This window comes from Zosterops lateralis (assembly GCF_965231275.1).
Source record: "Zosterops lateralis genome assembly, chromosome: 4".
NCBI classification, from domain to species: Eukaryota; Metazoa; Chordata; class Aves; order Passeriformes; family Zosteropidae; genus Zosterops; species Zosterops lateralis.
Genome location: NC_139765.1, coordinates 66,877,400 through 66,892,705, shown reverse-complemented (window position 1 = coordinate 66,892,705; position 15,306 = coordinate 66,877,400). Strand labels below are relative to the sequence as shown.

Below are 15,306 nucleotides of genomic sequence, written 5' to 3'. Positions count from 1 at the left end.
TATGGCTCTAGCAAAACCAGAGCCACCACAGGGAGTTCCCTGGGCACCAAGCAAAGCTGCAAAAGCACATTCAGGGAAATTGTTCCATAAACCAGAAGCAAATACAGAGCCAGGTCAAGAATTTACATTAAACAAACTTCTTAGATTTCTTGTATGATAACATAAGCATGCACACGAAACCTGCCCCAGAACTTTGGCCAGTATCAGCCAAATTTTTAAGAGGTTTGAAGCCTCCATGAAATTCCCCATGGAGGCTTCACCAGTAAACTGTGGCTGAGCAATGAAAGGTGCCAGGAGTCCAGGCTCTGGACAGGCTTCAGTCCAAAGCTGCCAGACAACAGTTGCAAGTAACAGCCTTTGGCAGAATGTTAAAAACAACAACAAACAAACAAAGAATTTGAATAACAGGAAATTAATTGTCAAAAAAACCCAATACCAAGGTTTATGGAAAGCAAAACTGGAGGATCCCCATGCTGACCACATGTGAACTGTATGACAATGGTTAAGCAACACAGAAGAGGTCGAGTTTGTGATGATGGTGTGAAAAATTCTCACAGGCTTATCTCACACAGCTCAGATAGAAGGTGTACAGCTTTGGGATGTAGCAGAAATACATATGGTACAAATAGATTTTTATTTTTTTTAAAAGTTTTTTCCTATTTCACTTTCTTTACAGTGTGACCGATTTTCTTTCAAAATTTATCAAACATGATGAAAGGACCAACTGTGATGTACCTACCTGCCTCATACTTTCTGAAAGTAGGTGTAAGTAGGTGTCCTGTAAGACAATTCTGGTTTCTGGGACATATTTAAGGAACAAAAGCAAAACTAAACACACACACAAAACCCCACAAAACAAAAAAATCCCCCCTCCAAAAAAATCCAATCTAAAACAAAACAAAACCCCCCATCACAAACGAAAAAAGCCCCAAAAGCCAGAATTATTCTTGTTTAAAATACAATACCTCTCCTATCGTACCATCAATGCGATGAACGTGATTCATATTTCAGGATCTTTCAAGAACCCCTTCCAGTCATTTTACAAACCTCCTGTTGTTAATTACAGAATTGGCATCTAAAATCTAAAGCAGCTTTCATTTTAAGGAAAAAAACCGCAACCTACTAAACCTACCCAACCTTTAAAAAATTGCCATATATGGGAGGAAACTGTAACTGGTGCAATGAGAATAAACCCAGTTTCATCCTCCAAACCCCAGATTCAATTATAAACCCTAGGCAAAGGTAAAGAAAGCCCTTCTCAGAACGCCCTCTAGTCCCTTTTAAGAACTTCATAGTAATTACACTTAAATTTAGTCTAGACTTTTAATGTCCCAAACTTGAATGATTCAAGCTTTTCAGCTTCCATTCAACCACTCTTCATTCAGCAGTTTGTTTACAGAAAGATATTTAAATTGTTCTAAAGAGCACCACGACTCACTGTAGAAGCTTTTGATTCTCTAGCAGGCACTATCACTTATTTACTTTAGGTTTTCCATTATTCAAGTGCTGGCTGGTGCACATTCAAATGAATCACAAACACCAGAACAAACAAGGCAGCTCAGGCAAAGGAACGCAATTCAAACAACATGCACTACAGAAGACATTTAAAAGCCCAGAAAACTAGGAAATCTTCAGTCTGCTTTTAACTTGGCAAGTTTAGAAAAAAAAATATCATTACAAGAGTCTGAAATTGCTTAAAGTTATACAGAAATGCTGCTAAAAAATCCCTATCTCTCAATGTCTACCAGTGACACAAAGGCATTGACCAAAACTACTGCAACGAATTCTTTCCAAAATTCCTTCCAAAATAATGTCCAGAAAAGGAGGAGAGAAATCGCAAACCCTGTTATAGGACAACCCTGTTCTTCCAAAATGCAGAAACACTGGAGTGGTGCAGTGACCATGTCTGTGTAACCACCTCAAGGTCATGCAATTTAAGAGAAATAAGAACTGGCCTTGCAGATCCACCGTTCTTTCCATTAAAAACAACAATCATGGGTGGCCCTTGTGATCCAGGGAAATTACCAAATGCCAAAAAAAAAAAAAAAAAAAAAAAAAAAAAAAAAAAAAAAAAAAAAATTCTGCTATGTTCAGTCAAAATTGCAATGAAAATTAACATCTGACCAAGACAGAGGGAAAACTGACATTTATTGAAGCTGCAGTTGGTGACATCCCATACAACGATGCCAATCACTTGTCTCTGAATCAGCTCCATTCCCATATTTAGTACAAGTGCTCTGGCTGACTCACACCAACCATCTACCTGGGAGATAAGCAAAGGAAATTTCGAGCATGATTTTGCTGCAGCTTTTCACGATGAACTGGAAATTTGCCTGGTTCTCTTCATTTGAACTCAAATTATTTGAAAATTTAATTTGAATTCCGGTTTTAAGGAATTTTCTCAAAAGCAACAAGCTTACTGGGGGTAATGCTAGATGCACAAAATTGGCAAGTAAAGAAATGATCTGGTCTAAACAGATTCTGTTTTCAGTAAGAAGCAGCTTTTTAGGCTGCTTACTTGCCTAAAGGCATTTATGGAAGGATGATTTCTATATTGGAGTAAGTTTATATTATCTTTTCATTATGCTTCCATTTACAGTGTTTCATCTTGTTTGTTTTTCTCTTGGTTCAAAGTCCCAAGTTCACATTCTATCCTTGCATTAATTAGTTATAGCTTTAGGCAAGTCAATTCAGCCATTGTTTCTTAATCTGTAAAAGAAGGACAATAATAAATATTTATGTACTTTAAATAGATACTGGAAAGATGTGTTTACCCTGACACAGTTTTTCAAATACATCACTTTACAAAATTCTATGCAAAAATTACCCAGTTTACCCACATTAACTGGAATGATTGTAATTTTTTTAAATGGCTTGTGGAACTCTCTATTCTTTCCTTCCTCAAGGAGACCATTTCCTACAGTACATTTCAAAAGCCTCCCATGTTGCAAACCATGTTACCCTGAGCTGAGTTCATGGCATCCTAACTGTGACAGTCTAAAAAAATTTTAAAAAATAAAAGAAAGAATGCATTGATTACAGAAACATTTAATCTTAGGAATCTGAGTGACTGTATATTACACTACAGAATTTTTTTCAACTCCTCCTCATGGGGGAATACACAGAGGAGTAAGAGCTCTTTATGTCATTGCTTTTACAGCAGTAAGTTTTTCATGATATTCAATGTTTTGTTGACTGGTGTCTGTAATCTGGGCCTTTCTGAATCCAATCTTTGCCCAACTTCCTCACACACAAAATGTCTGCACTGAAAAATAAATTAACTACATCTGTCCCTGTTTTACCAGTCAATTAATCAGCTTCCTGTGTGGGGGGGGGGGGGGGGGGGGAATACCCTAAACCAAATTACATTCTGGAGATAAAATAAATATGAACCTCAAGCCTTGTGAATCATCAAACCTGAGCAGGAAATCAGCTGAGGCTTCTCCACCATTAGAGATAAAACAGGAAAAAACACCACTGGTTCAAACTTTAATTCTCAACTCTACTGGTGCTGATGTTACTTGCAATAAAGAGATTAAGATCCAATACTAAAATAGGAGGAAGGGGTTGAAACGATTCCTTAGAGCAGTCATTTAACAAAGCACCACTTTATCAATGCATGCCATTGCCCAATTTGATTCATTACCTCCATTTCAGGGTTGGAAGGAATAAAGTCTTTGAAAGGACACATTCCTCTACTTTAAAGCTTATTCTAAACTCTTGCCTTTCAGTGCACAGAACAGGCCTTACACATCACAGTCCCCAGTATGCCACTGATGCTGTCAGTCAGAAGAATTAAGCATCAAAACAAAGCCTTCCATCAATACAGAAAACAAACAAACCACAGGAGAGTAGAACAGGTAACATCACTTGTTCCTCAGCAACCAGTCACCTTTTTCTTTCATAATTGTGTGGTGGGGAATGAAAACTAAAATGCTTTGGAAAACAACTTGACTGAAAGCTGACATGAGGATGCTTCAGCAATTAAGAATTTTGTACACCAGACATCAAGACTTTAAATTGGCACAGCAATATAAACCTGGGCACCCTTCTGGGGCAGAGCTGTTGTACATCACACACTGAGCCCACCTCGACCTCAGCACCACAGAAATAAGAGACTCCCCTTGGCAGCTGCTGCCTGCAGACATCCCGTGCCTGCAACACCGGGACAGCTTTGGGAGAAGGAAGAACTACTTATCCACAGGAAATCGTGGCAGTGGATTAGGAAGAGACTAGACAGCCACAGGAATTACAATTTGAACAGAAAATTTAGCTGCTTAGTGATCCATATGGCCCACTGCCACAGCATACAAGAAGTCTCCCAGAACTTAAATACTTCACCATCCTGAAGTGCTTTTCCCAGTTCCCTTAAAAAGGTATCCCAGTATCACTGACCTGACTGACTTCTGATGCATTTTGAGCTGGCTCCCAGTTCTTTTAGTTTAAAATTGCATAATTGAAATGACACAGTTTTGGAAATTTTCTAGGAAAAACAGCACTGGTCTAACTTGTATTAAGCCCTGCTTTTTTTGAAAATTAGATTTACTATATAGACAAGTGTTTCTCCTCCCTGCAGTATTTTGGCTGAAGCTGGCAAATGGATTACATTTAGCTAAAGGAACACATTGTCTTGGATCTGTTAATCCTATTAGTTACCTGGAAATAGGTACCAAGGTTGAGGAGATGCTTTTTTAGTGCTTCTATAGAAAAAAAAAAAAAAAAAAAAAAAAAAAAAAAAAAAAAAAAAAAAAAAAAAAAAAAAAAAAGGAGGCCCTAACTAGCTGGAAATTATATAGAACAGCTCTGGGGCAGCTCACACTGCTAAAATTTCTTCCTGTAGTGCAATAATCATGACCAATGAAACAGCTTTATACAGATACATGATGCTACAGTGGAAGTTCAAGTAAAAATCTCTCCCCATCAAAGCAGCTGTATTCACTGCAAGAAAGATTTTTCCACTTCAACCCTCACACCAGCATGCTTCACTTTTTTGTGTCTCTAATATCCACTCATACACTCTTCCTTACTTAAACTGTAAATTCTTCAGGGCAGAGACTGTCTCTTTACAACAGTGATAAGTGGGAAGGACCCTCAGGCCACTGGAAAACAAAACAATAGTTGGCACACTTATTTTCTAAATTCATCTGCTAACTTGTCCTCGAGCAAGGAAATTTATTTTACTTTGCTTACATACTATACTGAAAAAAAACCCCAACCAGCAAACCAAAATCCAACCAGTCATTGCACACTCATTAATTTATTTAAGAGGAAACTTTGAAGGTACAGCACTTTTGCCCAGTTAGGAAAAGGATGTAGCATATAAAATAGCCAGGTGATGTCTCTAACCTCTCCCTCTTTATGCCCAGATGAATCAGTCATTAACTGCAGACAAAGCAAGACAGGCCCAACTCAGATTGGAGCTTCCCCAAAAGAGAGTTTTGATACAATGGCATCTGTAACACTGCTTTGACCTCTTAAACTAAATCCTCCACCTAAGACTGACAGGCACAGGCACTCACAAACTCCAGTCTTCATGAAAAGCTTCAAGGCTGGCTTTCTAGCTGCTATATTTCAGAAAAATGTATTTTTTAAATCTTTTCAATAGGATTTAGATTCACACCAAGAGATAAATAAATGCTTTCTGTTCTTCAGAGATGTTTATTTTCTTGAATTCTAAAGCTTGCTTTCAAAGTATTTTCTGAAAAAGGAAGAATATGCTTGCTCATATTTTGCGTAATAAGTTTATGACTTGCTCAGCCTTCCTGTACTTGAAAGAACAAACAGATAAATAGAGAGTAATGGGCAGACTAACATTGCCTTTGGAGAGTCACCAGTTCCCACAGTTGCCATCTGTGGTAACAAACCACTCACAGGACAAACCCTTGCACAGCCAGGGCTCCCTTCCAGAACACACCAGACCTGAGCAAACATGCCAGTGCCTGAGCACTTCTGATCAGGTACTGTGTCACTGCACTGCTCACTGTGACAAAGGACACAGGAGATGGTGGGACAGTGCCAAGAAAAGCCATGCTCACCTTCCAAAGGTCACCTCTTCATGTGGCAAAGCCCACTGCCCACACTCTCAACACCCTGGGTACAACTCCCAGCACTTGTTTGCTTCTGCATGTTACACAGGGATGGCCTCAAATGTACTTGAGGCTTGGGAGAAAAGATCCATTTACTTTTAGATACCAAAACAGCACCTTCCAGACAATGAAAATAGCAAAACTATGATGACTCTTTCCCTATCCTTTCCCCCATTTCCATCCAAACTTGTGTATAAATTTCTGACAGGCTGTTTTCAGGGAGCAGCAGTGATGTGTCAGGTATTATGAGAATTAAAAAGTGTATTACAGCTTGCCTTATAAGTCATAGATCTTCTTCAAGGACAAGTAACCTCAAAAAGCTCTAGGATGAAAAAACCCGTAAGCATAGAACCATAAAAGAAATCATAACCCATCAAACTCCTCCTCCCTATTCTCTCCAAAAATAAACTCAACAAATCCCAGTGGCTTCAGATAAAAACTGGCTTTCTTCTTCTACCAGCAGCCAAGCCCCAAACTGCATCTCCGGGTGAGGCCAGGCACCCACTCTGCCTTGAAGAGCACCAAGGAGCTCAACCACTGCAGCAAATCTGAAGGACATGGCAACAATACAATGTGACATTCAACAAGCCATCTTTGCTCCCAGTGACACTTCAGAGGAAACTGAGGTAGCAGAGACATAGTTCAGTGAAACAGCAGAGCAGTGCACATGTTTGAAGGGTTGCTCAGCAAGTCATCCTGCCAGGAAGCAGAAGTTTACTTTAACTCCTTGCTCTTTAGAGGTACTGAACAGTAAAGCTGTACCTCTAACATCCTTCTAACACGTAAAGCTACTCCAAACCATTCACTCTGAGCCCTGTCCTTAAGTGCTTCAGTCAGCTAGAGGTGCACTTCACCCAGCTGACAGCACAAACTCCAGCCTCCCTGAAATCTCTTCAGCTTGTTTAGAAGCATCCAGCACAGCACTGGCCTAGATTAGCAATGCAGTTATGCACACACGAATGGTCTTGACCCACTTCTGGCCACATCGTCCTGGCTACCCAGAGCTGTGAACTCTATTTATTATTAGCACCAGAACAAGAAAAAGCCTGTGCATGTACATGAGGTCTGACAAATGCCCACTCACTGCACAGGCAAGGAATGAAAGGAATTGTTCTATTATTTGCCATCATCATCCTCCTCTCGCCAACCCACTGAATGCCATGACTATTGAAATACCTTTGATGGGCAGAGTTTCCCTCCCCTTCAGGGCAGACACTGCTGACCTGGTGAGGTAATTAGCACCAGTGGGCACAAGCACAGAGAACTGGGCATCTTTCAAGGGGCACAGGAGAACTCTGAATAATCAAATAAGGAAAAGAAGCTCAAAGTGAGTTCCCTCCTACAGAATAACACTTTCAAGACTGAGTTTCTCCTACCTAAAATATACATGAGTGACTGCTTCAAATGAAGCCAAACATGAGGGCAGTTTCTCCTTCAGAAGCATCCCTGGGTTTCAGCTCTATAGCTCACAAGAAAGGTAATTCCCCAGTAAGGTAAAACACAAGATCCACCCCACCACAACAAGCAACAAGATTGTTCTGAAGGATATTAAAATACCCCTCACAGCAGCAGCATTTTTCATGCTTTGTCATCACAAGCTCTCTACAGGACTCCAATGCAGCTCACACAGAGGCTGTAAATGGAAATGGCTGAGATTTGCTAAAGGACAGCACAGAAGTTTTACAGTTCATCCTGAAAGTACATATGCTGCCAAAAATTGCAGTACAGATGTAAAAATAAAGAAATTGAGCTCAACTAAATGAAAGGGATTTGTCCCACTGTTCCTAAATGACTGCAGTATTTCTTTCTTGATGACGAGCATGTATGTGCACAAAAGGCAACCTTCTGCCTTCATGTTGTCAAAGACATTTCAAAAATGTAAGCAAATCCAGGAGTTTTGCTTCTAGGATAAATAAAGCTAAACAAGGCAAAAGTTATTGCATTCGTGCTCCCTGTTGACATCACAAAACTAGGATCCTTGTCCCAGCTAAGCAAACTGAAGACCTGCTAAAGACTCAGTAAACTCCACTGCAGAGTAGACCTATGCTACAAGCAAACTGCACCAAGTCACCACAACACTTGCCCTTTCAGATGCACACCCAAGCTAAACCAGTGGAAAAAATACTGATTTCGAAAGTTATTTTAAAATGTGACACAGACCAGCAGACAGCACTGCCCACAAATGCTCCAAAACCTTTGCAACTTATTATTTTACAGACACAGCTTGGAAACACTGTTCTCCCACCTGTCAAGAGTCTCACCCTTCATTGCACAGAACTTACAGCACTGGCCTAAGCACAAGAAGTAGCCTGTCAGCACAAAAGTCGTTTTGAAATCAAAGTTACAAACAGGACTGACTTCACAATTATAACCATCAAGCACCAAACAGAGCACTGCAAGGAAAAGCATTATTTCAGTTTTCCTAAAGTGATAGAGCACAGAGGCAGCAGGTAAACTTCAGTGCTTCGAGTTACACAGAAAAGGGAAGAAAAGACCACATCCTTCCTTTTCTTGCATTCACCAGTGCTCCCTGCTCATAAGATTTCTGCCACAGAACTGCCACGGGCCACTCCCTGCTGTCATTGCAACACCCACAGCCCTTCACACCAAAAACCCAAAGCAAAAAACCAACCAGGTGAGAAGAGCAGCTACGTGACTGCCTGTGCGTATCACAACGAAGAGCAACCACCTCTCTAGAAAGCACTTTTTTAAAAAAAGGACAAGCCTGGTCTCTCAGGGGGTCTGCGCTCAAAGCACCTCACTCAGCTGCTGGGGTCAAAGAAAGGCAGTCCTGGTCTTGCCATGACCCACCTGGCTCTGCAAAGTCTCCTCTGCCCTTCTGCTGGCACCTGCTCACACACAACTGTACAGTGGGACATGAAGGACCTCCCCAAAGACCCAGCCAGAGACCCACCTGTAAAAACAGCACCCACTATTTGAAGACAGGTATAGAAAGGAGAAGAAAAACATCCCTTTCTTTTTTCTCTTCTCTCCTGTCTATGCTGAGTCTCTTTGTTTAAGTACTTACCACTACAAAATCCTCCTGTTTTCCACAGTTTCACAAAGACCAGCATGGCTGTGATGGAAGAGCAGTCAACCCCTGAGTACATCACAGCCAGGTAACCCAACCAGTTTCCACACTGTGCCTTTTGGGCTGTGCCTCTTCTCCCACTCCTTCTGGCAGGGGCAGTATTTTCATTTCAACACTAGCCAACAGCTCAGAACACACAAGCTCAAGTTCTTCCACCACTACACAGTTCCTGTGTGGTCATGGACAACTCATTTTCTTGCTTGTGCTTTTATTCCCCATTCTGCAAAGGAAAGGTGTCTCTTCCCCACAATGGGAACACATGGTACTCCCCTTCAGAATGGTTCTAGAAGGATTAATACAAATGAAGCATTCAAAGAGATAAGCCTGCCAAGAGCATGCAAGGCATGGGAAGTGGAAGTATCACTGATAAATGTAGTTCTAAACACATAACTTCTCTTTCTCCTAAAAGTACATTTTTCCTATCAAATCTGCAGCTTTATGTTCAGGTTAGCATGTGAACAATTCTCTTTCCACATCTGAATCCTTCCACTGTCTTGTGTCAAAATGAAACATCAAAACCCTGACCTACATGCCTTTTAAGTAAACACAGAAGAGCTGCAGGCTCTTTGCAACATTCTGTTGTGCTGCAAACCATGCTCCACTGACAGTCAAAAACACGCCAGGTCTGGCCAAACCAGAACAAACTTTAGACTAATAACTGAGCTGAAGAAGAATTAAGCATTTTCTTCCCCTCCACAGTGAGACCTTGCATGTATCTTGCTCTTTGATACTGTGTCAGAACAGTATCAGCCCTGAGCTGTGTCAGGCACTCTTGCTTTGTGTTCTTATGAGATGCAAACAGATCCAAAGTTGTACAGCACAGAGATGTCAGATACAAAACTGTTCAGCAGAAGCTGAGCACTGAAACTGGGCTCTGTTTACAGCTACCACAGTCCCAGAGCAGATTAAGAGTTGGCCACATGTATTTAATACTGTTAACCGCGTACAAAGATAACATGGCTTTATTCAATCAAATATTTTCTTTGAAACTTTGATAGAGCCAAAGTTCTGTCAGAGCCAATTCCTGGTTAAACAGTTCCACTCTTCTTCCCACAGCTAGCAAACATGATTATTTCCTTCTCTCTTTCTCCATTTCTCTTTCTGCCCCAATTTTTAGGTAATTTCCACGTCCTTACTGAAGTCATGAAGGATTATTCTCAAAACCAGTTTCTCAATGTCCTGAGTATGGGCAATGTGTGAAAACCAAGAGACTCCCCCACCCCCAGCCCTGTCTATCACTCTCTCTCAAGCCAGGCTGTTCCACTGCGTGACTCTGACAAACAATCTGCCACTTCAGCAAATGCCCCGACCAGAGCCACCACACAAATCAGATTGTGGAGGAGAGCTCGTGCGAGAAGGAGCTCCCTACTGCAGCTGCCACACAGCTCCTCACTTACCCAGTCGTGCAGGGGTGCTGCAGGGCTCAACACAGGCTCAAAAACCTCTAAATGCTTGGAGGTGAAACTGGACTTCAGAGAAACTTCCTAATTTTGAAGAGAGAAGAAAGACGCTAAGACTGAAAAAGAAGGAAGAGAATACGTTAAGGGATATGAGAGTGAAGCAGAAAGGAGAAAGCAAGAGGAAAAGTATCGTGAGGACCTGATGAGATGGTTCTCCCACTTCTAACTTTTGGGAAGCATCAGCATGCCATTTTAATTAACAATACTCAAGTGCTGAAGACAATATAGTGGCATTACTCTTGAGCATTATGGACACAGAAGTGACATTTCACCTGCCAAAATCATCCCTGGCAAAACTCCACCATCATCAGTGGAGCTACACCAAGCATGAAATTGGCCCACAGTTGCATTAAGACAAAAAAGGCTTTGTTTCAGGAGATATGGGGAATTTCTGGTCCTTTATAATAAAGCCCAGCAAACAATTGTTGATTGTCCCTAAGCAAATATTGCTGACACCAAACAAGCAGCCATCACATTCAGAGCCCACACTGTCTGTCCATGGGAAGACATCCATCAATAAAGCAACAGATTCCCACTGTCCTGTTCATATCACAAGGAAATTAAGGGCAGTTTAAATGCCTCCCAAATTGCCTGCCAGATCCCCAAGCAGTCATTCTCATTTTCAGCAACATCCTTCCACGCTCCTGTGCCAAGTCAAGGAAAGTTGAATGTCCTGAGTGGTGCTGCAGGACTCAGTGCACACACAGATGTACCACAACGCCGAGCAGCTCCACTGCCAAGAGTTATTCAACAATACTCCCACCACAAACTATACACTGCGATCACACTATGCTCACACAGAAGCATCTTTTCCTCCTTTTGTTACATTTTTGTTTGACCATGTGAATTCACAACGAAATCCCACAAGTTGACATGTTTCTGCTGTTCTCTCGAGCTCACCACAAGCATGCCCTGGGCTTACAGGGCCAGACTCTGCTCCAATGCCAGCCATGGCCGTACACCACATTTGCACAGTATCGATTTATGCCAGAACTCATTAAGCTATGAAAAAAATCCAATGGCTGAAGAAGCAAACAAGTAGTTCAGGCACACAGAGCTCCCCTTCCCCTTATGCATCCTCACAACGCGTTTCTCTGTGCAGTCTCCCTGTCCAGCTTCTCAGCCTTTCAACCCAAGGCACAGCAAAACCCGGACATTTGAATTCCCGGGCTCCTTGAGGAAAGTCTGACAGAGCCAGGTGGGAGCGGTGGGAGCACAGGAGAAGCAGCTCCTCGGGGCTTGTCCCGCTCCCAGCTCCTACTTGTTTTAAAGACCTGTAAAAAAGACATCCACTGCCCACACCAGAAGTTCAGCTGCTCTGAATGCTCAATTTTACAGAGCACCGCGTAGAGGAAATAAAATATCTATAATTTTTTATTTGCTTTTCCAACTCCTCTTCCCTTCCACCACCATCCATTCCCCCGGTCCTGCCAGCCTGTACCCACACATAGTACCCGCTGTACTATGGGGGTGCTCCCACGGCTGCAAGAGTCACCCAAGGACCAAAGCTGCCCACAAGAATACGCTGGACACCCCAGGGACACACCGAACACCCCACGGACACACTGAACACCCCAGGGACACACCGAGCACCCCCTGTGGGCTCCAGGGCCCCGGCGAGCCGGGGACACCCCCGGGGGGCGGCGGGACCGGCAGCACCCGGAGCCCCGGGCACCCTCCTGCTCGCTCCCCCTTTCATTTATGCAAAGCCACCACGAACTCCCCGTGTTTCCCTCCACGAAGGAAAGCGCGGGTGCCCCCCCAGCCGGGACCCGCCGTCCCTCAGCCCCCCCGGCTGGGATATCCCGTCCCTCCGCGCCAGCGCCTTTGTGTGCGGAGCCGACACTGAACCTACCTCGGCGGGGCGGCTCTGCCCGCCCGGCAGCGCGGGGAACGAGAGCAGGGGGAGCCGAGGAAGGACAGGAGAGAAGCAGCCGCTGCCTGCCCGCTCTCCCGCCCGGTGCCGCCGGAGTGTCCGCCCGGCCCCGCCACACGCGCGGAGCCGGCCCGGCCGCGCCTGAGGGGAGCGGCGGGGCGGGCCGGGGGCGGGCCCGGCGCTGAGTCACCGCCGCGGCCGCCCCGCCGCCTCCTTTGTTGTCAGGCGTGGAAAAATCCGGGGTGGCGAGGGGATGGCTGGGGGGAAATCCCCAGGGAAACGGGGGGGAAAACTGGGTCTTGTGAGCCAGCCCGGCCCGGGTGGGACGACGCGTGTGGGGCGGCCGCGGGTGGTTCTCAGAGTCCTGCGGGGCTGGGGGTGCCCTGAGCTGGGCCCGCTCACCTGCGGGAGCCCCTCGCCTTCCCTGGAAAAGGATTTCCCAGCTGTGCCTGCCTGTAACTTTCCCCAGGGGTTCCTTCCCCGAGCCCCGGAGCCCTGTGGATGTTCTCACATCTCTCATTCTGTAGGAATTAAGGTCCCCATCCATGTCAGAGGCCAAGAGGTCACGGCCGGCCCGGCCAACATGTGTTCAATGTACCCAAAATCATCTCCGAGTGAACATTTACACGGTGGGGACATGAGAAAGGGTCTGGGACACGCCATAGCGTGCACAGACTTGGGAATGAACCCAAACAAAGACGTTTGGGGATGAAATGTATGTTTACACACTGGGGTACGCGCTGGGATTAAATAGATTTATTTATAGTGTATTTATTGCTGGGATTATTTTGCGTTCGTTCAAAACGGAAGACTTGAATCACAGCACAGCGGCTGGAGTCATCTCAGGGATGGAAGATGTTGGGAAAGATGGGACAGGAAGGACTTATGGATATGATTGTATGGTAAGAAATACTGCAGATGTAAAACCTGTGAGTGAAATAGAAATGAAAGCCAGTTTCGAGATGTGTGCATGGCAGGCAGGAAAACGGTGATTAGCTGAAGATGGGTTGAAAGAGAGGAAAACAAAAGACTCAAGAATGTTGCCTTTCCACCCTGCTAAGGCATCAGGGAACAAGTACATAAGAAAGCAGTCTTTTAGAGTTTAGAATATAAAATGACATGGTAATATAGTAGTTCTTATTGGCTGCATGCCAAGTTTGTAGGTTTTGTATCTTGCACGGGTTGGTCACTGTAAATTAGAATATTCAACACAAAAAGAGATATAATGTATTGTAACTCGGTGATCGCTCTCTTTACTCTCTTGTTCTGCCCCTCTTCTCTTTACGCTCATGCCTCTCCCCTTTTTCCCCCTACTCTCTTCTATCTCTCTCTCTCTCCCCATTCTCTCTTTAGGGCTTTGCTTTAGCCGAGGCTGGTGGCTGGAAGCAGAGCCCGCTTTACCCACGACCTTTGTAATAAAACCACGTGTTTCTAGAACATCTCAGGTCTGCAAAGTTCCTTGTCCCTGCCATCCACGGAAAATACTACAGAAAGCTTCAGGAATTTGAGAACCTGAGCGTTCAGCATCCCTTGGGCTGAGGAGACAGAGCCTTCCCCTGCAAAACCCCCAGCCCCAGAGGTCCCAGCAGGAACCGTGTTGGGTGCTCAGCAGATGGAGCTATTTCCACCGAATTTATCCTAAATAACCCTCTGCCCCAGGATGGGAAGGGAAGAGAGTGAGCTGGAGAAACACGTTTTCTGTGAGGCAGGGCTGAGATCCAGAGTGCTGGTATGGACTAAAAGGCTGTTCAGGACTTTGTGTGCAGCTGTTCTTCCACTAGGAATAAACGGCAGCCGGGTTGAAACCTGGGAAATAGATGAAATCCAGGGCACCAGTGGCCATTGTCACATCTGGTTCCATTCAAGCCCCGCTGCCAAGCACCTGCATGCACAATCAGAGCTGTCCTGTGAACAAATGAAATGTTAAAAAATGCTAAATGCTCCTCAAAAAATCCCTCATGACATGCCAATGGACAACAGTTTGTGTTGTCCATGTCCACAGTGTCAGCCCTGGCAATGGGCAGCCTCATTCCCCAGCATTCTTTCCTTTATAGGAGAACTGGGAGATATAGTTGTTCTGTATGTGGTGTTCATGGACACTGTAGGGAGAAAACCTCATAAAAATTGATTCTTTTAAAATAAATGTGGTAAAATTATGTGCCTGGATGAATGAGGCAGTATAAATATTGATTAGTTCCCTGGTCTGTGAGCAAGCCTCCATCTGAAGCATGGGAGGGGGAAATAGTTTATGGCCAGAAAATTGCAAACAGCAACAAAATAAAATGAACTGCAAGGCCAGCAGAATGCTGGATTTCCCTATCTTTTGCATTCTTGACCTTACAGACCTCTCCATATAGTTTCTGTATGGAAGCATTAACAATTTGTATTCTAAAGACACTTTGTAGTAGCCCTGATCAAGCTTTTTATCTCTGTTGCCTTAGACACTGAACAGGCAGTTGTCCCTGCTCTGAAATCTGACACATTGCATCAGTGTTTCCCAACCCTTCCTCGGCTCAGACAGCTATTTTGTTGTGATATGTATGGTCTTCCCAGCAGATCCTGCACATCCACACTTTTAAATGGAATGTAACACTTTTCTGAAGCAAAATTACAAAAAAACTCTGGGTCTCTTGCCATGGCTTGTCAAAGGAGCACGGGCATTTTTCGTGGTGTTTTGTTCCAGAGTTACATTCAGTTTGAGTGTGTGGTTATGGAGCATCGTTGGCAGGTGCAGATTTAGCAAAATCCACACACATACAGAATTATCTTGTGTTTTATGAAATTACTGTAATG

General features: G+C 43.9%; 1 protein-coding gene across 4 annotated transcripts in view; it reads right to left on the bottom strand.

Moving 5' to 3' along the window:
- Positions 1-12,600, bottom strand: part of FAM107B (family with sequence similarity 107 member B) — a 59,083-nt gene extending 46,483 nt beyond the window's left edge. The window contains exons 1-2 of one of the 4 annotated variants that reach the window (XM_083859170.1): positions 12,493-12,600; positions 10,575-10,693 (exon numbers count right to left, since the gene is read on the bottom strand). Coding sequence is in view for 1 of the 4 variants with exons in the window: in XM_083859168.1 (XP_083715294.1) it covers positions 980-1,004 (25 nt within the window). In the remaining 3 variants the exon portion in view is untranslated. Of the gene's footprint in view, positions 1-979; positions 1,073-10,574; positions 10,694-12,091; positions 12,111-12,492 lie in introns of those variants that run through there. The other 3 variants (XM_083859169.1, XM_083859174.1, XM_083859168.1) reach the window with 3 other exon arrangements.
- Positions 12,601-15,306: the final 2,706 nt, after the last annotated feature.